The 22909-nt window shown below is 44.5% G+C and overlaps 1 protein-coding gene across 2 annotated transcripts in view; it reads left to right on the top strand.

Annotated features, from left to right (window-relative positions):
* Window positions 1-21864, top strand: part of NFE2 (nuclear factor, erythroid 2) — a 36440-nt gene extending 14576 nt beyond the window's left edge. Inside the window, exons 1-3 of one of the 2 annotated variants that reach the window (XM_040340746.1) lie at window positions 7600-7729; window positions 14628-14801; window positions 20514-21864. In XM_040340746.1, coding sequence (XP_040196680.1) covers window positions 14757-14801; window positions 20514-21557 — 1089 coding nt within the window. In that variant the 5' untranslated portion in view covers window positions 7600-7729; window positions 14628-14756 and the 3' untranslated portion in view covers window positions 21558-21864. Of the gene's footprint in view, window positions 1-7599; window positions 7730-14627; window positions 14802-20513 lie in introns of those variants that run through there. The other variant, XM_040340745.1, reaches the window with a different exon arrangement.
* The last annotated feature ends 1045 nt before the right edge of the window (window positions 21865-22909 follow it).

Genomic DNA, 22909 nt, shown 5'->3' with positions numbered 1-22909 from the left:
CTTCCTTGCTGGTGACTCGACTAAGTCTGACCGGCAGTGAAACAGACACTGACAAACAAGCACTGGCAAGGAGCACAGGATAACACAAGGTAAAACTAGGCAAGGATGGACAGGAGGTGATGAACGAACACTGAGGGCTAATAGAGAAAGTTGGAAAACAGCCAATATTCTGAAGCAACAGAAACCACAGGGTAAATGTAAGGGTAAGGACGGGAGGGGTTAAACAGATAAGAGCATATACCAGACTGAGAACATGATAAAGACCAAAACCAAATGTTACATTGGGCATGGGTATGAGATAGGAAATAGCAAGCAGGGCATGAACTCAGGACACCGGTATAAAAGGGTAGGAGCTATGAGCATGTAAAGAGCTGGTCAAGGGTCAGATGAGAATTTTGTAGAACAAGGAAAATGGACACACATTTAACCAGTTAGCAGAAGTGTAGAAACTCTGGAAATGTAGGAATATTGCTGCAAATCACTAAGGCCCCGTACACACGGTCGGACAAAACTGATGAGAATGGACCGAAGTTCAGTTTCATCGGTCCAAACCGACTGTGTGTATAGCCCATCGGTCTGTTTTCCTTCGGTCCAAAATTTTAAAACATGCTTCAAAACCGAACCGATGGAGCGTTGCCCGATCGGTCCAAACCAATGGTTAGTACAGAAAAGCATCAGTTCAAAACCCGCGCATGCTCAGAATCAAGTCGACGCATGCTTGGAAGCATTGAACTTCGTTTTATTCAGCACGTCGTGTGTTTGACGTCACCGCGTTCTGACCTGATTGGTTTTTGGAACAATGGTGTGTACGCACATCAGACCATCAGGCCACTTCAGCGGTGAACCGATGAAAACGGTCTGTCGGACCATTCTCATCGGTTTTGTCCGACTGTGTGTACGAGGCAGTGCCGAATCGCAAGAAATGCTTTGGTCATTGAGCAGCCAATTCTTCTGGGGCTGAAGTGGTTAAAAATGTTTTTAGCCCTACCTACAATAAAGAGAGCAAAAAAAGTTGTAACCACCCCAACCTATACCTGGCCTTTGCAACAATGTACACATGGAAGGGCAATGCACAACACAGACAAGCAAAAGATTTCCCAGCACACTTATCAGCCAGCCTGCAAAACAACCAAATTAACCCTGTCTAATAGTCAGAGGCGTTCCTAGGGGGGTGAGGGGGGTGCGGTCCGCCCCGGGTGACACCCGCTAGAGGGGTGACACCATCCCGATTAAAAAAAAAAATATGTATTTTTTATTTTTTAGCTGACATGTGGGGGGGGCGGCTCCCCCCCCCGCGACTGCAGCGATGAGCGCCGCGGAATCGGAGCGCTGAGCGCCACAAGAGGAGGGGGGTTGCGGGGTGACACCGCAGCACCATCCATCCCCTCCTCTCACAGCCACGAGCTGTTAGCGGTGGTCGGCAGTCGGCACACAGGCACAGCCCCCTCCTCTCTGTTTGTGTGTACAGAGGGGGAGGGGCCGAGGGGACCTTCTGTCCATGTGCCGTGGCGCTTCCTGCGATGATCTGAGGTACTGAATGGGGAGGGGGGGTGTTTGCACCTGGGGGGATTTCACTGAAGGGGTGGGCGGGATGTACAAAGGGGGTGTTTGCACTGAGGGGGTTTTCACTAAGGGGGGTTTGCACTGAGGGGGGGTTTGTACTAAGGGGGGGGTGTTTGCACTGGGGGGCTGCACCGAGGGGGTTTGCACTGAGGGGGGGTTGTACTGAGGGGGGATTTGCACTGAGGGGGGGTTGCACTGAGGGGGGGTGTCTGCACTGAGGGGGTGTCTGCACTGAAGGGGGGTCTTTGTAACATGCAGGGGTCCAGAGGTGCAGGTGGCTGTGTAATGTAAAAGGGGTGCAGTGATGCAGGGTGCTGTGTAATGTAAAGGGGTGCAGAGGACTGTGTAGTGTAAAAGGGTCCAGAGGTGCAGGGGGCTATGTGATGTAAAGGGGTGCAGAGGTGCAGGCGGCTGTGTAATGTAAAAGGGGTGCAGTGATGCAGGGTGCTGTGCAATGTAAAAGGGTCCAGAGATGCAGGGTGCTATGAGATGTAAAGGGGTCCAGTGATGCAGGGTGCTGTGTAATGTAAAGTGGTCCAGTGATGCAGAGTGCTGTGTAATGTAAAGGGGTCCAGAGGTGCAGGGTGCTGTGTAATGTAAAGGGGTCCAGAGGTGCAGGGGGCTATGTGATGTAAAGGGGCCCAGTGGTGCAGGGGCTGTGTAATGTAAAGAGGTGCAGGGTGTTGTGTAATGTAAAGGGGCCCAGATGTGCAGGGTGCTGTGTAATGTAAAAGGTCCAGAGGTGAAGGGGGCTGTGAGATGTAAAGGGGTCCAGTGATGCAGGGTGCTGTGTAATTTTAAAGGGGTCCAGTGATGCAGGGGGCTGTGTAATGTAAAGAGGTCCAGAGGTGCAGGGTGCTGTGTAATGTAAAGGGGTCCAGTGATGCAGGGTGCTGTGCAATGTAAAGTGGTCCAGAGGTGCGGGGTGCTGTGCAATGTAAAGTGGTCCAGAGGTGCAGTTGTGGAGAGGGGTACACAGTAGTAACAAAAAGATATTGAAGGATGCAGAGGTATGCAGGGGGCACAGTGGGGTGTTTTTACATTTTAACGTGGGGGGGGGGGGGGGGGGGGTGCCAGATATTGGATCCGCCCCGGGTGCCAAATTCTCTAGGTAACACAGGGTCAATTTGGTTGTTTTACAGGCTGGCTAGTAAGTGTGCTGGGAAATCTTTTGCTTGTCTGTGTTATGCATTAAATACACTGAACCTGACCCTTTGTTTTTGTCTACATTTTTCTCCTCTAGCAAGGAGAAAAAAGTTACAGTGTCTCTTTTTCTCCGTTCAAGTAGAGAAAAAAAACACAAGGGGTGGGCTGCGCAGTGACAAAATATACTCTGTTAATTCCAGTAATATTGCAATTGCTTTGGTATCTAGTAAACTGGTCAGTCTGAAACTAGAAAAGGAAATGGAGCAATCAACCACAGAAATGTAGTGTCTATAGAAAAGCAGTATAGTAGTAAGATGAAGTACAAACAGCACCAGAGAGGTCACTTTTGAAACCGCAGACTTCAGACTTGTTCAAAGAGGCAGAGCTAAAAAAACTGCTGCTGTACAAGGTGTCGTAACCCACAGTATGATCCCCCAAACTAACCTTATGCCGCATACACACGAGAAAAGTTTGATGTGAGCTTTTGGTTGGAAATTCCGACCATGGTGTAGACCCCATCGGATATTCTGTCGAAATTTCCGACAGCAAAAATTTGAAAGCTGAAAAGAAAAGTTCTTGTCGGAAATTCTGATCGTCTGTATGCAATTCCGACGCACAAAAAAAAACATGCATGCTCGGAATCAATTCAATGCATGCTCAGAATCATTGAACTTAATTTTTCTCGGCTCGTTGTAGTGTTGTACATCACCACGTTCTTGACGGTCAGAATTTCAGACAACATTTGTATGCAACACAAGTTTGAGACAAAATTCAGTCGGAAAAAAATCCACGGTTTTCTTGTAGGAATTTCCGATTATGTGTACGCGGCATAAGTTATGTCCAGTGACCAGGAATAAGTAATTAGTCCATAGAGTTTAAAAACTGCTATTCTCCATACAGGTTCCAGGTCAATGATTCACTAGGTAGTGAAGTCATAATCAGGATTACCGTTCCATAGATATCCCCTCCCGTCCCCCACTGTCAATTAGCTTCTTACTAACAAGTTTTATTGTAGTAGTATTGCTATTGATGTTTATAAAATATGCTTTCCAAAACTGTAACACCCTTTGGAGATCACTGCAATCCCCAGAGGTGGGCTGCACAGTGCTGCAGAGGGACCATAAGGTGTGATCAGTAACCATGCTGAGCACGTACCAATCAATGTATTGGCATCATTACCACTTTCTCTACCACACTGTGTTATGGTAGGCCAGTGAAAGGATGAAAACAAAAAACCATTGGCTGTGATAATGGCCATGGGTTTGTTTTCCATTAATGGTGCCCTTTCTCTGTTTTATGCAAAAGTGATCTGAGATTGTGTACAGCCACTTGATCACTTCTAAATGTTAACGAGGTGGTGGCACAGACAGCCCTATATCTTTCCCTTCTGGTCACATGCTCACCTGGCTACTGTGTGGGCCTGGGAGACTTTTGTAGGCTCCGGGGGCTTTTAGGGTGGCCAAGTATGTGGAAAAGATCGGGGAGTAGATGAACCCGGAAGTGCTCAGCTCCAAGAATTTCAGGTTATACATTTAGGCCCATCATTTTATCTTAGCTCTGGAACGATGAGCTGTAATTGCTTTTTAATGTGTCACTTATTTCGTTATGGGTATCTTTGTTTATTGGTGTTTAGCATGCAGCTTTGAGCATATACATATTTATGTAATGAGTCAACACAGTCCCATTTATTTGACCTGCTCACAATGGCCCTGCTGTACTTTTAAAATCAGGTCAGTCACTGTGATAAAGCTAGAATATATGCACTTGTTTATCAACCATATGGCACTGATGTACTGTATGTATCAAAGCTACACATATTTGCGGTCCTTTTACTCTGTATGAATGGGAGAATATTAATTAATGAAATATTTAAAATAATATTAACTTTATATATTGTGTTAAACGTTAAAGCAGAACTTGGGTCATTGTCCTGCTGGGAGGTGAACCACCGTCTTAGCCTCAAATCACACACACAGTGGTACAGGTTTTGCTCAAGAATATCCCTGTATTTAGCACCATCCATCTTTCCCTCAACTCTGACTAGTTTCCGAGTCCCGACTGCTGAAAAACATCCCCACAGCACTGCTGCCACCACCATGTTTCACTGTGGGTATGGTGTTCTCTGGGTGATGTGATGTGGCCAAAAAGTAAAATTTTAGTCTCATCAGACCGGAGCACCTTCCTCCATACATTTTGAGAGTCTCCCACGTGCCTTTTCGCAAACTCAAAATGTGCCATTTTGTTTTGTTGCTGAAAGTAATGGCTTTCTTCTGGCCACTCTGCTATAAAGCCCAACTCTATGGAGCATACAGTGTATTGTCTTCATATGTACAGATACTACAGTCTCTGCTGTGGAACCTTGCAGCTCCTCCAGGGTTACCTTCGGTCTCTGTGCTGCCTCTCTGATTAATGCCCTCCTTGCCCGAAATGTGATTTTTGGTGTGCGACCCTCTCTTGGCAGGTTTGCTGTTGTGCCATGTTCTTTCCATTTGGTTATAATTTGATAGTGCTCCTAGGGACCATCAAGGATTTGGATATTTTTTTATAACCTAACCCTGACTTGTACTTCTCAACAACATTGTCCCTTGCTTGTTTATGACGTTCCTTGGTCTTCATGGCAGTGTTGGGTTAGTGGTGCCTCTTTCTTAGGTGTTGCAGCCTCTGGGGCCTTTCAAAAAGGTGTGTATATGTAATGACAGATCATGTGATATTTAGATTGCACACAGGTGGACATCATTTTACTAATTATGTGACTTCTGAAGGTAATTGGTTGCATCATAGCTTTTTATGGGCTTCATAACAAAGGGGGTTTTACTTCTGAAAAATAGTTTTATGTAAATATTTTTCTAATTTTACTTCACCAACTTAGACTATTGTGTTCTGATCCATCACATATAATTCAGATTAAAGGGTCACTAAAGGAATTTTTTTTTTTTAGCTAAATAGCTTCCTTTACCTTGCTGCAGTCCTGGTTTCATGTCCTCATTGTTCGTTTTTGCTTTCATGTTGCTGTAAATCCTCTCTGTTTTGGACACTTCCTGGTTGCCTGTTTCCTGATAACCACAGTGCTGGGAGATTTCTCACGGTGGTCACTAATGTGATTATTGTGTGTAAAACGAAACTGGATTGGTGCTGAGGAGTTTTAGACAAAGTATCACTGATCTCTATTGGCTGACTGCCCTCTAGTGGCTCTCTGTACATCAGAGAACCAGCAAACAACAGCAAAAACGAAACTACACTGCAGGCACATTATATGATTGTTTTTTTATCAATTTTTAATAATTTTTAAAAGGAATCAGTTAACTATTATGTCTCTATGCCCTGTAAACAGTCATTTCAGCAAAAAAATTTTTTTCCTTTAGTGACCCTTTAAAAAGACATGGAACTAAAAGCTGTAATGCAGGGGTGGCCAACCAGTGGCCTGGGGGAGCCCTCTGATGTGGCCTGCGACCTCCAGCTCTGGAATGAGGGTTGGCAAGCGCAGATCGCAGGTTGATGACCATCCATACCACAGCATTAGTGTTGTGAATGAAGCTGGTGGTAGAGGAAGAAAGCGTCTGCAAAGCAGAGCCCCATAAGCCAATGCTTCCCTGTAGAGTGCCGGCTTTTGCCACAGGCTGAGTCTATGGCAAAGTTTAGCTAACCTCCAGGATAGACACAAGTGCAGTATGCTGCACCGCGGTGTGGGCAAACTGCAGCACATCAGTGTGAAAACAGTCTTATGCCGCGTACAGACGGTCGTTTTTTGCGATGGAAAAAAAAACGACGTTTTATGTGATGTAAAAAACGACGTTTTTGAAACTTCATTTTCAAAAACGACGTAGCATACAGACCATCGTTTTTTCACAATGCTCTAGCAAAGCGAGGTTACGTTTCACCACTTTTTTCCATTGAAGCTCACTTCATAACTAACTTCTGGGCATGCGCGGGTTTAAAAACGTCGTTTTATACGTCGTTTTTTGCTACACACGGTCAATTTCTGTGAAACAAAAATGACGTTTTGAAAAACGACACAAAAAATTCGAGCATGTTCGAATTTTTTTTGGTCGTTTTTTTGAAGACATAAAACGACGTTTTGCCCACACACGATCATTTTAAATGACGTTTTTTAAAACATCGTTTTTTTTCATCACAAAAAACGACCGTCTGTACGCGGCATTAGGCTCTTTTCACACGATCGGCCCAATTGGATCCTCAATTCACCTCTATAGAACGGCAGATGTAAAAAGACTTGACAGCTTATGCCCGTCTATCTCCAATACGCAAAAAAAAAACAGAAGGGAATTTGTCCCCTTCTTCCATCTGGGCGGATCAGATCAGAGGGCCTATAGAATAGCTATGACCTGTCATCCGCGCAGTCCGCTCATTGTGGCCCATGACTGGTTACCAAGTTGCTTAAGTGGCCCTCACTCTTCAAAAGGTTGGGCACCCCTGCTGTAATGTAACAAAATAGGTAAAAAGCCAAGGGGGCGAATACTGTATGGCTTGCTGGCTGCAGAATGAGGGGGGCATGGCCGAGGTACACAGTGTCTATAGGGTAGATATGTCATCAGCATACCAAGGATTCCTCAGAAGGATCCAAAGCTTTATTCATATGGTCACACGGTACACATACGGCAACGTTTTCTGAGCCATGCAGGGCCCCTCCATCAGGCCCTGATGAAGGGGCCCTGCGTGGCTCCGAAAACTTTGCTGTGTGTGTACTACGGTATGTGACCATATGAATAAAGCTTTGGAAACTTCTGAGGAATCCTTGGTGTGCTGATGACATTTCTATCCTTTTGGATTGCATTTGGGTTCTAGTTGATAGTCATTACAGCACCCAGCATTACTACAGCCATTTTCAGAAACATGTGCGTGGGGAGTATTACGTTTTTTTACACTGTCTATAGATGCACACAGCCCGCCTCGGGAACACGTCTGCATGAGTGCCGGGACACTTGGAGAAGAGGAGAAGCAGAGAGTGCCAGTGGGGGATTCCAGAAAAGGAGGAAAGCAGCAATACCATTGTACAAAACAGGTAAATATAACAAGTTTATTATTTTAACCACTTTCCGACCTGCTCACGCAGATATACTGCGGCAGGTCGGATCTCCTGTGCGAACTGACGTACCTGTACATCAGTCCATAAAAGCAGGATAGCGGGTGTACGCTTGATTTCTGCTGGCGGCCCGCGATCACAGTGAGGAGAGGCAGAACGGGGAACTATGTAAACAGGGCATTTCCCTGTTTTGCCTAGTGACATGACAGAAATCTACTGTCCCCAGTGATCAGGAACAGTGATCTCTATCATGATTCAGTAAGCCCATCCCCCTACAGTTAGAACATACTGAGGGAACACACTTAAAGCGGAGTTCCACCCAAAATTGGAACTTCCGCTTAAGCCACTCCTCGCCCCCTTACATGCCATATTTGGCATGTCATTTTTTTTGGGGGGGGGAGTGGGGGCTTCAGTAGGAGTGGGACTTCCTGTCCCACTTCCTCCTTCCGCCCAGGGACCGCTTAGGTGATACGTCATATTGCCTACGGAGGCCCCTCCCTGTAGGCGATCGCCTGGGACACGTGATAGGTCTCGCATGCGCAGTGAGTGCCCGACTGTGAAGCCAAAAGCTGTCACGGCCGGATGCCCACAGTTAGAATGGAGGTACCGGCGGAGAGGGGGGGGAGAGGAGCGGAGCTCCGGGCAGCGTGGCGCTGGACAGTGGAGCAGGTAAGTGAATGTTTATTGAAAGCCAGCAGCTATGCTTTTTGTAGCTGCTGACTTTTAATTAACATAAAAAAAGCCTGGAACTCCGCTTTAACCCCTCAATCGCCCCCTAGTGTTAACCCCTTCCCTACCAGTGTAATTTTTACATTTATCAGTGCATTTTTATAGCACTGATGAATGTAATAATGTCACTGGTCTCAAAACGTGTAATTTTGGGTCCGATTTGTCTGCCGCAATGTCCCAGTCCCCCTAAAAATCACAGATCGCCCCCATTACCAGTAAAAATAATAAAAAAACAAAACAATAAAAGTCCTTAAATCAAAATATCTAAATATTTTACCAAAAATATGTAGAAGAATATATATCGGGCTAAACAGTTTTTTTTTTATGTATTATAGCAGAAAGTTAAAAAAAATATGTTTTTTTTCAAAATTGTCGGCCTTTTTTTGTTTATAGTGCAAAAAATAAAAACCTCAGAGGTGATCAAATACCACAAAAAGAAAGCTCTATTTGTGGGGGGGAAACAACATCAATTTTATTTGGGTACAGCGTCGCACAACCGCGCAATTGTCAGTTAAAGCGATGTATCGCAAAAAATGCTCTGGTCATTAAGGGGGCAAATCATTTCCGGGGCTTAAGTGGTTAAGAAAAAGAGCCTTTGAAACCACTTTATTTATATCTCCAACCTCCAACCAAGGTATTCCTTAATTTTACACTTTGTACTAAAGAAATCTGCTAATACTAGATTGAATTTTGTACAGTGTCTGGTACTGTATATGTTCATTCATACTTTATAAACTTGAAATGGCACATTGTATAATAGTGATATATTCATGTGTACTGGATTCTCTGTATAAGGCACCTTGAACATCTACGCACCAAAGAATGTGAAAATACATGTTCTTGGTACACAACGCCGAGAGGAGTTAATGTCCTTCGATAATGTGTTATCTAGTCAGTGCAGCACATACAAAGGAAGGGAGGGAAACAACATTGGCTATAGAAGGGAAACTATGGATTATAATGGTATCTTCGAGGACAAAAAATAGTCCAGCAACATTTCCCAACATTAAAGGGGTTGTAAAGCTTTGTGTTTTCACCTTAATGCATCATCCCATTTATTAAGGTGAAAAAACACCTTGCACTCTCGGGCCCCCCAGCCCCCTCGTTTTACTTACCTAAGCCACGAAACTCTGTGGGCTCGTTCCCACAATGGTTTCCCCCAGCTTGAGGTGGCTCGCCATTGGCTCCCGCTGCTGTCAATCAAATCAATGACGCTGCAGGGCCGAGTGATACAGTCGACGGCTATAGCCGCCAGCTGTATCACAGGACCGCGCCCGCTAGCTAACCCCCTTTGGGAGAGCGCTTCCCAAGAAAGGGGGTTAGCTCTTGCGGGGAGGAGCCGCAGATGGACCTCAGAAGACCAGGATCGGGGCCACTCTGTGCAAAACAAACTGCACAGTGGAGGTAAGTATGACATGTTTGTTATTTAAAATATAATTATATATATATATATATATATATATATATATATATACCTTTACAACCCATTTAACGATATCTTGGAGCGTAATAAAACAGTGAATGTAGATTTTTCCTCCACATACAGGTTTCCAATTTTTTAATAATCATGTGTCTATAATACTCCCTGTCCTCTGCTACCAGCTGTAATATTGGTTAAAGCGGTCCTCCACCCTAAAGTGGAGTCCCGCTGATCGGAACCCTCCCCCCCTCCGGTGTCACATTTGACACCTTTCAGGGGGGAGGGGGGTGCAGACACCTGTCTAAAGACAGGTATTTGCACCCACTTCCGGCCAAACGCTACGGGCGAAAGACGGGCATTCCGTCACATCCCGTCTGTCGCTCGTTGTGTGCTGGGAACACTCGGCTCCCAGCACACAGCGTGTGAGCCAATCGGCGGGCGCAGCGCGACTCGCGCATGCGCCGTAGGGAACCGGGCAGTGAAGCCGCAGCGCTTCACTTCCTGGTTCCCTCAGCGTGGATGGCGGGGGGAGCAGCAGAGTGACGAGCGATCGCTCGTGCTCTGCTGCGATCGGCGCTGGACTCCAGGACAGGTAAGTGTCCTAATATTAAAAGTCAGCAGCTGCAGTATTTGTAGCTGCTGGCTTTTAATATTTTGTTCCCATGGCACATCCGCTTTAACTGTCCCAGGTACAGTGCCTTGAAAAAGTATTCATACTCCTTGAAAAAAACGTCCAACTGTCTCTGAAAGTACGTTTAGCAGCGTCCCGTGTACAAGAGGCCTAAAGCAGGGTTAGTTTATAAAAAAAAAATCCCAAACTTTGAACATCTCACAGAGCACTGTTCAATCCATCATCTGAAAATGGCACAACTGCAAACCTACCAAGACATGGCCGTCCACCTAAACTGAGAGGCCAGGCAAGGAGAGCATTAATCAGAGAAGCAGCCAAGATGCCCATGGTAACTCTGGAGGAGCTGCAGAGACCTGTCCACAGGACAACTATTAAGTCGTGCACTCCACAAATCTGGACTTTATGGAAGAGTGGCAAGAAGAAAGCCATTGTTGAAATAAAACCATAAGAAGTTCTGTCTGCAGTTTGTGAGAAGCCATGTGGGGGACACAGCAAACATGTGGAAGAAGGTGCTCTGGTCAGATGAGACCAAAACTGAACTTTTTGGTCTAAAAGCAAAATGCTGAGTGTGGTGGAAAACGAATGCCCTGTACACACGATCGGTCCATCCGATGCCCTGTACACACGATCGGTCCATCCGATGAGACCCGTAAAAAATTTTAAAAAACGCAAAGACTCCACCTCCATGGGAGGCCTCCTGGCGACTGCTGTCTTTTGGCTGTGACAGCTGTTATATAGGCAAAGGCAGGGCCACTCATTGATGTAGCCAGTTGACCCCACACCCTCTGACATCACATGATGCCAGAAAGGGGTGGGGTCACTCGGTTACATCGCTGGGTGGCCCCGTCCTTGCATATATAACAGCTGTCACAGCCAAGAGACAGTAGTCGCCGGGAGGCCTCCCATCAAGGTGGAGCTTTTTCTATTTTTCGGGGCCATCGGGCGGCTTGGTTGAAGACGGACATCGCAGGGCACTTTTTTTCTTTTTCAGAAACTGTTTATTGTGTTTTATTTTTGACACTTTTTTTGGTGAATGATTCCGATAAGCCCCCCACCCACAGACCCCCACAACCACCAGGCCAGGGCTGCGGGGACCCCAAAGCACCCTCCCCATGTTGAGGGCAAGCGGCCTGGTATGGTTCAGGAGGGGGGCTCTCACTTGTCCCCCCTCTTATCTCGCCTGCCAAAGGGCCTGGTATGGATTTTTTTGGGGGGGGGAGAACCCACGCTGTTTTTTTATGTGGCGTGGAGTTCCCCTTAAAATCTATGCTAGACAAAAAATAATAATCTGTACTAGACCCAAAGGGCCTGGTATGGACTGGGGGGGACCCATGCCATTTTATTCTTCATTTTGTCATGGGGTTCCCCTTAACCACTTCAATGCACTATTATATACTCTGCACTGACTGCACTGTATATATAGTCTACACTGATTGCAATATATATAAGTGCAAGAATTGAGCAAGAAAATACCAACAAGGTGATTGAACAGAAATTACAGTGCCTTAAAAAAGTATTCATACCCCTTGAAATTTTCCAAAAATGTTCATGTTACAACCAAAAACTTAAATGTATTTTTTGGGGATTTTATGTCATAGACCAACACAAAGTGGCACATAATATTGAAGTGCAAGGGAAATGATAAATGGTTTTCCAAATTTTTTACAATTAAATATTTGAAAAGTGTGCCGTGCATTTGTATTCAGACAATACTTCGTAGAACCAACTTTCGCTGCAATTTCAGCTGCAAGTCTTTTCGGGGATATCTCTACCAGCTTTGCACATCAGAGAGTGACATTTTTGCCCTTTCTTCCTTGCAAAAAGGCCAGATTTGAGGAGTGCACGACTACTAGTTGTCCTGTGGATAGATACTCCCAACTGAGCTGTGGATCTCTACAGCTCCTCCAGAGTTCCCATGAGCCTCTTGGCTGCTTGTCTGATTAATGCTCTCCTTGCCCGGCCTGTCAGTTTTGGTGGACGGCCATGTTTTGGTAGGTTTGCAGTTGTGCCATTCTTTTTCAATTTTCAGATGATGGATTTAACAGTGCTCTGTGAGATGTTCAAAGCATGGGATATATTTGTATAACCTATGCCTGCTTTAACCACTTGCTTACTGGGCACATAAACCCCCTTCGTTCCCAGGCGAAATTTCAGCTTCCGGCACTGCGCCGCTTTAACTGACATTTGCGCGGTCGTGCGACGTGGCTCCCAAACAAAATTGACGTCCTTTTTTCCCCACAAATAGAGCTTTATTTTGGTGGTATTTGATCGCGGCCGCCAGTGGCGCGCACAGGGAACAACAACGACAGGACGTCCAGGGACGTTCACCCGGCACTTGAGAGCCGCGCTGTGGACGTCTTTCGACCATAGTGCGGATCTCAAGTGGTTAAACTTCTCCTCACTTTTATCGCTGACCTGTATGGTGTGTTCCTTGACTTTCATGATGCTGTATGTTCACTAAGGTTCTCTTACAAACCTATGGGGGCTTCACAGAACAGCTGTATTTATACTGTAGCACTACCCCCATAGGAGCTTCTGGTTTAGATTTGGCCGTTGCACATTTCCTCGCTCTTCGTTGTCTAGGGGATGAGATGAGTGTCTAAGAAACTTCAATGTCCACACAAGTTGTAAAGGTTCTGTCAGGTTTTTATTTTCACACAAACTTGTATAGGTAGAGGGACGGAGGGTTAGGGGAAGGTTCAGGCACATGATGCAGATCACTGGGGAACTTCTATGGTTTCAAAAGTCAACTCACCACTTTCCTCAGAGTGGGTATTGCTCACCCGGATAGGCCTCTCTCACTGGTCTAGCAGCTGGGATGATACACGGACAAAAATAATACAGTCTCTGCCACAGCCCTTTCTTTGAAATTAGAAATAAAGTGTTCCAGAATCCTCTGCCACAGGATTTAGTATCCAGGTCTCCAGCCATACAGTTTAGAGCCTTTAAGCCGACCTGGCAACACTGTAAGGCATCATAGAATACGGTGCATCCTCCAATAAAGTCACCAGGCCTCTCCCAAGATACCAGCCTTCCGCTTGGTCTTCTCCAGGATAGGTCCTCCCCTGGTTTCCTCCATTGACTGGCTTCCTCCTGCAGGACAGACAGCACAGGATCACCTTCAAAGTGCAGGTCCCAGTCAAGACGACTGGGCCTACCTGGCGGAATTGCAGCCTCGGGCCAACGTGGTCCCGGGGCTGAAAATGGACCATCACATACCTTGAGCCAGGAGGGCCACGAGGCAAAAGGACCCAGAAAAATGGCGTCTGCCTCTTAAGTATCCTTCCCCATCATGCCCACCGGGGAGACCACTCCCACTGGGCTGTTCCTGGGGAAAGACACCCAATACACTCTGGCTTGCCTGTGTTCCAACATTGGCCTGTGGTGGTAACACCAACTACAGGCAAACAATGGGAAAACCCTACAAGCACAGCCATAGCCGGAACAGAGGCTGATTTAGCCTTAATCATTAGAGTCTGAGCTAACCACAAGCTCAGACACCCTTTAAATTTAAACATAGCGCCTGGTCATCAGGAGCAGGGCGCTACAATACTAGGATTAAATTACACACATGTGGACTCTATTTACCACTTAGGAGACTTCAGAGGACAATTGGTTGCACTCGATTTTAGTTAGGGGTAGCAGAATAAAGGGGGTTGAATATAAATGCTCGCCACACTTTACAGATATTTATTTGTAAAAACTTTTGAAAACTATTTATCACTTTCCTTCCACTTCACAATTATGTGGCACTTTGTGTTGGTCTATCACATAAAATACATTTACGTTTTTGGTTGTAACATGCCAAAATGTGGAAAATTTCAAGGGGTATAAATACTTTTTTTAAGGCACTGTAATTGGTGGATAAACTTCTGTTCAACCACAGTGGCCACACATGAATCAAAATTCAGTCCGCCCCTGCTGAACCGACAGATTTTCGATCCATGTATAGCCAGCTTTAGAGAGTGAAAGAAAATAGGTGGGTCAGCTATCACAGACACCAGCTACGTAACCAAATGATGATGGGTTGTTATGTATTCTTTCTCAGCACAATTAATATCAAAACGTATTATTTGTATCTTTTCTTTTCTTCAAAGGCACTGCAAATCGAGAAATATTGTGAGCTTTTCTGGCTGTTTAACTTTACTATGCTCTGTGCCCTCTACATAAAATGCAAATCTGAGACACTTTTCCTATAAGTGGGAGACCAGTGCACTCAAGGAGACATGGATCTTACTTGGCAAGAGATCATGTCTATTACTGAGCTACAGGTAAGTGGAAATAGTAGGTATGCAAAAACATATTTTATCTTTGGGTAAATAACAGATTAGCAAAACCTGCTTATTATATCTAAGTCTATAAGTCTAAGTCTAAGGCCCGGATTCACATACATCGGCGCATATTTCTGCCAGCGTAGCGCATCTCATATGCGCTACGCCGACGTAACACAGATAGGCAAGCACAGTATTCACAAAGCACTTGCTCCCAACGTTGCGCCGGCGTAACGTAAAATCGTAGGCGTAAGCCGGCCTAATTCAAAGTAGGTGGAAGTGGGCGTGATCCATTTAAATGAACCGTGACCCCATGCAAATGATGGGCCGAACGAACGGCGCATGCGCCGTCCCGTGGACGCATCCCAGTGCGCATGCGCAGAATCACGTCGAAACTACTCCTTAAGATACGACGGATCACTGCCTACGAAGTAAACGTAACCTACGCCCAGCCCTATTCACGTACTACTACGTAAAATACGACGGCTGTTCCCTGGTCCATACTTTTGCATGAGTTGCGCCTCATAGATGAGAAATAACTATACGCCGGACGTAAGCCTTACGCAAACCGCGTATATTATGTGCCGGGCGCAACTACGTTTGTGAATCGGCGTATCTCACTCATTTGCATATTCGAATCGTAAATCAATGGGAGCGCCCCTTGCGGCCAACGTAAATATGCGCCCAAGATACGACGGCGTAGGAAACTTACGTCGGTCAGATGAAGCCTAATTTCAAGCGTATCTTGCTTTCAAAGTCAGGCGCATAGATATGACGGCGCATCTGTGCACTTACGTGGCGTATCTCGAGATACGTCGGCGTAAGTGCTACGTGAATCCGGGCCTATAAGTCTATAGATAGAAATTTGGCTTAAAGCAGAGTTCTGCCCACATATTTTTATTTTTTTTGTTACCCGTTCTGCTGGTATGAATAAGATACTCTTAGGCCGCGTACACACGGTCGGTCCAAACCGATGAAAACGGCCTGAAGTCCAGTTTCATCGGTCCAAACCGACCGTGTGTACGGCCCATCGGTCCGTTGTTCTTCGGTCAAAAATTTTAGAACTTGCTTTAAAATCGAACCGATGGACCGCTGCCCGATAGGTCCAAACTGATGGTTAGTACAGAAAAGCATCGGTTCAAAACCCGCGCATGCTCAGAATCAAGTCGACGCATGCTTGGAAGCATTGAACTTCGTTTTTTTCAGCACGTCGTGTGTTTTACGTCACTGCGTTCTGACCCGATCAGTTTTTGAACTGATGGTGTGTACACACATCAGACCACTTCAGCAGTGAACCGATGAAAACGGTCCGTTGGACCATTCTCATCGGCTTGGATCGACACTGTGTACGCGGCCTTAAGCATGTTATTAATACATTCGCTGCTCAAGTACATATTTTTTTTAAACACTTCCCTACCGCCCTCATATGACACCCGCAGGAACCCTCTTTCCCTCCAGACGGGCATCATATGACGTCTTCGGCTTCCCGGCCGCTAGGGGGCATGCGATGAGCAGGAGCTGATGCGCGTGCCCGGCGGCCGTGATGTCCGCCGGGCACCCGCGATTGCTCATCACAGAGCAGGGACATGGATCTGTGTGTGTAAACACACAGATCCACATTCTGTCAGGGGAGAGGAGAACTGATCGTATGTTCCTTGTATATAGGAACAGCGATCGGTCTCCTCCGCTCATAAGTCCCCTCCCCCACAGTTAGAATTACTCCCTAGGACACACATTCAACCCCTTGGTCGCCCCCTGGTGTTAACCCCTTCCCTGCCAGTGACATTTATAAAGTAATTAGTGCATTTTTATAGCACTGATCACTTTAAAAAAGGCAATGGTCCCAAAATAGTGTCAAAAGTGTCCGATATGTCCGCCATAATTTCGCAGCCCCGATAAAAATTGCAGATTGCCGCCATTAGTAGTATAAAAAGAAAAAAATTAAAATGACATAAATCTATACCCTATTTTGTAGACGCTATAACTTTTGTGCAAACAAATAAATATACGCTTATTGCGATTTTTTTTTACCAAAAATATGTAGAAGAATACATATTGGTATAAAATTAGGATATATTTTTTTTTTTAAATGGGATATTTATTATAGCAAAAATGTTAAAATATTGTGTTTTTTTTCAAAATTTTCGTTTTTTTTTTTTTATAGCGCAAAAAATAAATCAAATACCACCAAAAGAAAGCTCTATTTGTGGGGGAAAAGTGATGAAAATTACATATGGGTACAGTGTTGCATGACAGGCGCAATTGTCATTCAAAATGTTACAGCGCTGAAAGCTGAAAATTGGCCTGGGCAGGAAGGGGTGAAAATGTCCAGGACTGAAGTGGTTAAATTTACCTTCCTCTGTTTTCTGCTTCCTGAGTGCTTCCATCTTGATTGTGGGCATGTGAAACCCACTAGGACACTGTTTTGTGATATGGTGCACAGGGTGTAGCGCAGGCATTGTGTTTGGTTACCATCACAATGGGTGGCGACGGAGGAAGTGCCTGCCCTGTTGTTATGGCAACAATGGTAATCAATCAATCTGGCTCTTAGATCCGCCTTTCAACACGTCATTTCCTGTTTGGAAATTACCTCTCAAGTTCCATCAGGTTGGATGGGGAGCGTTGGTGCACAGCCATTTTCAGATCTCTTTTTCAACCTGACTACCTATGTAACTTATCTACTCTTGGCTGACTTTATAAGGGATGCAGGCAGGCACAAACAAAAATGTAAGAGTTATTTCTTGCCCCTGAAGAAACCAGCAGATGATTCAAACTATTGGTGTCTCCTCAGAAATTAAGCATTACATTTGGTTAAAGTGTTTGTAAACCCTTCCATATACCCAGTAAAGTGACTGGCCTCTGGTGATACACAGAGATAAATCAAATCCTCCTACATGAGTTGTACCTGTTTATCTGCAGTCTTCTCTTATCTACATCTGTTCAAAGTGAAGGATTTATAAAGCTTGTCAGAGGCGGAGAGCTGAAATCACTTTATTCAAAGGGAGGGATTGTTCATATTTCATGTCTGATATTTACAACTACTTTAAGTTAGCTTTTAAAGCCAACCTGTCACCATCACTATGAGTTCCGCTACTATGCAAAACTTCTGGGCTTCCTTCATCATGTTTTCTCAGTGACAAGCTGTGGTTCTTCATGCTGACCCCCACATCCCGTGTGGGCAAACATGGCCCTTGCATGGGTTTACTCTTAAGTACACCCGTGTGAATGAGGCCTTACATTATTGTTACATTCGAGATCCTCTGGTTTCTTCCGAATACTTAATTGTTTTTGTTTGAATAGAGTGGGGACAGGTTACAACTTCTAGTATTACAGTGCCTTGAAAAAGCATTCATACCCCTTGAAATTTTCCACATTTTGTCATGTTACAACCAAAAACCTAAATGTATTTTATTGGGATTTTATGTGATAGACCAACACAAAGTGGTACATAATGTGAAGTGGAAGGAGAACCTGTCTGGGGGTACCGAGCACGAGGCTGGTGTCTCGGGAGAGGCCTACTTGCTCATCGAAGGACACTTTGTTTCTGAGAGGCTGGACGATGGTCGCCTATCAGTTCCTGACATAACTAAAGCTGTTTGAAGGAGATCCGGGTGCTGAATCCAGTGGCAGAGATTTCACCCTAAAGTTTCCGAGTGACACTCTGGCTGCTAGGCTGGTGAGAGAGGCCTATCCAGATGCACTATACCCACTCTGGCTAGAGTGTCGGTGAAAAGTTGTCGTTGGAAGCAGGACTGTTTCTAGGAACCAGTTACACCTGAATCTGTCACATTCCATACCTTCTATCCCTTCACCTTTCTACTATTTACAAATTTTACCCCATTGGGTAATAAAAGCACAGAAAAGACACCTGTCTCGTGTGGACATTGACTTTATTACAGCTCTCATCCAGTACCCTAGACGGCGGGAAGATAGAGGTAACGTGCCACCCAAATCAAACCAGCAGCTCCTTCGGGGGTAGTGCTACTAAAAAATATCCCAAGCTTTGAACATCTCACAGAGCACTGTTCAATCCATCATCCAAAAATGGAAAGAGTATGGCACAACTGCAAACCTACCAAGACATGGCCATCCACCTAAACTGACTGACAGGCTGGGCAAGGAGAGAATTAATCAGAGAAGCAGCCAAAAGGCCCATGGTAACTCTGTAGGAGCTGCAGAGATCCACAGCTCAGGTGGGAGTATCTATCCACAGGACAACTATTAGTCGTGCACTCCACAAATCTGGTCTTTATGGAAGAGTGCCAAGAAGAAAGCCATTGTTGAAAGAAAGCCATAAGAAGTCCAGTTTGCAGTTTGCAACGAGCCATGTAAGGAACACAGCAAACATGTGGAAGAAGGTGTTCTGGCCAGATGAGGCCAAAATTGAACTTTTTGGCCTAAAAGCAAAACGCTGTGTGTGGCGGAAAACTAACACTGCACATCACCCTGAACACACCATTCCCACCGTTAAAAATGGTGGTAGCAGCATCATGTTGTGGGGTTGCTTTTCTTCAGCAGGGACAGGGAAGTTGGTCAGAGTTGATGGGAAGATGGATAGAGCCAAATACAGGGCACTCTTAGAAGACTCTGCAAAAGACTTGAGACTGGGGTGGAGTTTCACCTTCCAGCGGGACAACGACCCTAAACATACAGCCAGAGCTACAATGAAATGGTTTAGAGCAAAGCATATTCATGTGTTAGAATGGCCCAGACCGAAATCCAATTAAGAATCTGTGGCAAGACTTGAAAACTACTGTTCACAGACACTTTCCTATCAATCTGGCAAAAATGTCACTCTCTAGATTTGCAAAGCTGGTAGAGACAAAAATACTTGCAGCTGTAATTGCTGCGAATGGTGGTTCTACAAAGTATTGACTCAGGGGGGGCTGTATACAAATGCACGGCACACTTTTCACGTATTTATTTGTAAAACATTTGGAAAACCATTTATCATTTCCTTGCACTTCACAATTATGTGCCACTTTGTGTTGGTCTATCACATAAAATCCCAACAAAATACATTTAAGTTTTTAGGTTGTAAGATAACAAAATTTGGAAAATTTTAAGGGGTATGACAACTTTTTTAAAGCACTGTATGTTGGTGCTATATAAATCCTGTATAATAGTAATATAATAATAATAATAATTATGTTTTGAATACTATCTGAGATCTAGTTAAGGTGATCTTTGCCCTACTTCTTGTTCTAGATAAAATGTTTTCATTGCTGTCCGTGTCTCTGCTGGAGATCTCCCTTCAATTCCTATCCTGATAAGAAAGTTGTCATCGGGACAGGAAGTGGAGGAGTAACCCTTCCCCATTATCCCATTATCCAGAACAAAAGACATTTGGCCGAAGGTACACCCCATCGACAAAAGCCCAACTTCTGTCAGACTGGCTGTAGCACACACGGGCTAAATATCGCCTAACATTCGGCCCATGTGTACGGGGTTTTACACAGGTGCCATGGCAACAATGTTTCTATTGGAAGACTTTCCCTCTATTCCTGTGCTGGTGACAATTAAATATTTTTGGCTCTTCATTCGGTGATAATAATTACCATAACAAACATTGAAGGTGAGTCCCCCCAGTGGAGAAAGTAAAAACAATAAAATTCCAAATGATCTTTAATTACTACTACAATATATCCCATGACGTACATGACTGAAACCCTTCATGGACAAATATTTAATATTCTTTCTTGTCTTATTCAGGGGCTGGATATGCACCCAGATTCTGCATATAATACTGAATATGGATGTCAGCCACCTACAGTGCCATTTTTCGGATGCAGTCTTGGAAATAACCCAAGAGACAGTATAGTGCCAAATGCAAACCACGGCATGCCAAACTTAGATCGACTTTACCTGGACCCCATTTCTCCTCAAGCTCAGCAAGTGCCCACTCTTTCTATGGTTTCTGAATATGGCCCAACATCCTGCACAGGAATGTTCATGTCAAATGTCTCTCTAATGGATTGCATAAATCAATATGCTTCAAAGCTGATGCCTACAAGTGGGGTGAGTGTCCAAGACCATGTAGCTATGCCAGAGGCTTGTGCAAATGGAGTCCATTCCATACACCAGCCCTGTAAAGGCCAAGATGATTTTGAATCAGACTCTGGCTTATCTGTAAACTTCAGCGATGGCGAATCAATTGAAATAGAGAACATAGATACACAGAGGCTGCAGTCAGACTTTATGGAAATAATTCCACCACATGCCTATCAAAACCAGTATCATATGGCTACAAACCCAACACAGTCTTTTATGGAACACAACCTGTGTGAAACCCAACCCTACATTACATCTCAAACTCAAGAATTGGTCTGCAGTAAGGATGAGCGAAGGGCAGTTGCAATGCAAATTCCATTTCCAATAGAAAGAATCATCAATCTACCTGTGGAGGACTTTAATGAACTTCTGTCACGCTACTCATTAACAGAATCACAGCTGGCTTTGGTCAGGGACATTCGTAGACGTGGGAAGAATAAAGTAGCTGCTCAAAATTGCCGCAAGCGCAAGATGGAGAACATCGTTATCTTGGAAAGGGAGATAGAGCAGTTGAGAACAGAACGAGAAGGACTGCACAGGGAACGAGAGGAGGTAGAAAGGGTCATGGAAGAAGTGAAGACCAATTTGAAAGGGCTTCAGCAGGAATTATATGGCATTTTACAAAATCAAGGCAGTCAGTTTTATCAGGAGGATCTTTTGTTCAAGCAGACACCAGATGCCAGTATTTCTTTCCCTACAAATTAGAAAATTGTTTTATAAATCATGTATGTTGAACTGAATCAAATGATAGAATGGCTGCTGAAAACAAATTCTGTAGGTTACACAAGCATTTCAGCAGGTAGTCTATGTTAGCAAAAAAAAAAAAAAAACACTCTATCCATTTCCTTTTGCATTGTGAAAATTTAAATGACTGTAGATGAACTTTAGTTATGACTGAAATATTGCAAATTATATGCAAGCTAAACTGCCATTGTTTTATATGTTTCATTATTTCCTTAGAAAAGTACATTTCTATTTTGTTTGTGTATAAAAATTTAACTTTCGTACCACCCAACTGCATTCATTGAGAAATACTATGGAAACATTTGTCAGATACACCATTAATCAGTAAGGCAAACTTGCTGCAATTTGCATGATATCATGTCAAAATATCATAATTTTTCAATGATCTGACTAAAGTAAACATATATGAGTGGTCATTATATTTAAACATAATTATCGCTCTGTCCATCAACCTATTAAGGAAGGGGGTAGAGGAATGCTGTGTGCTGTAGAAATATATTGGCTTCGGTAATTGTATTACTGAAAAGCATAAGTAAACCATAGCCCTTAAAGGAGTTGTAAAGGAAAAAAATGTTTGGCCTAAAATTAATGTCTGCAAGGTAGACAGACAGAATAGTGTAATGATTCTGTTAAAAAACAAGTAAATACCTATTAAATTCCTTCATCTATATCACCTCCGGCGTTCTAGTTTCTGTTCTCTCATTCACTTTCTGGTTTGTGGCGCTCGTTCATGTAAGAACTACATTTCCCAGTATGAATTGCGGCACGCCCAGTAATTTACACCTCCCTGAAGTCTCTAAGGCCTCGTACACCCGAGGGGACGTGTCCGATGAAAACGGTCCGCGGACCGTTTTCATCGGACATGTCCGCTCGGAGATTTCTGTCTGATGGTTGTACACACTATCAAACAGAAATCCGCGCGGACAGAGAACGCGGTGACGTATACGACACCGACGTTCTCTGACGTGGAAGTTCAATGCTTCCGCGCATGCATCAAATCACTTCGACGTCATGCGCGGGTTCTCGGGCGAGCGGACATGTCCGATGAGTCATACTGACCATCGGACATGTCCGGCGGACAAGGTTCCAGCGGACATGTTTCTTAGCATGTAACAAGTGAACTATTTGCGCTGTAAAGTGTTATACAAATTAATGTGTGTGTGCATATAACCACATATATATACAAGTATGTGGTTATATGCACACACACATTAATTTGTATAACACTTTACAGCGCAAATAGTTCACTTGTTACAATTATCACTTTTTGTCTATCGAGGTAGACCTCTTTTTTATTTGCAGCAGTATCCCCA

Source organism: Rana temporaria, chromosome 2 (genome assembly GCF_905171775.1).
Source record: "Rana temporaria chromosome 2, aRanTem1.1, whole genome shotgun sequence".
Taxonomy (NCBI): domain Eukaryota; kingdom Metazoa; phylum Chordata; class Amphibia; order Anura; family Ranidae; genus Rana; species Rana temporaria.
The sequence above is the reverse complement of the archived record's forward strand: the minus strand, read 5'-3'. Positions and strand labels throughout refer to the sequence as shown.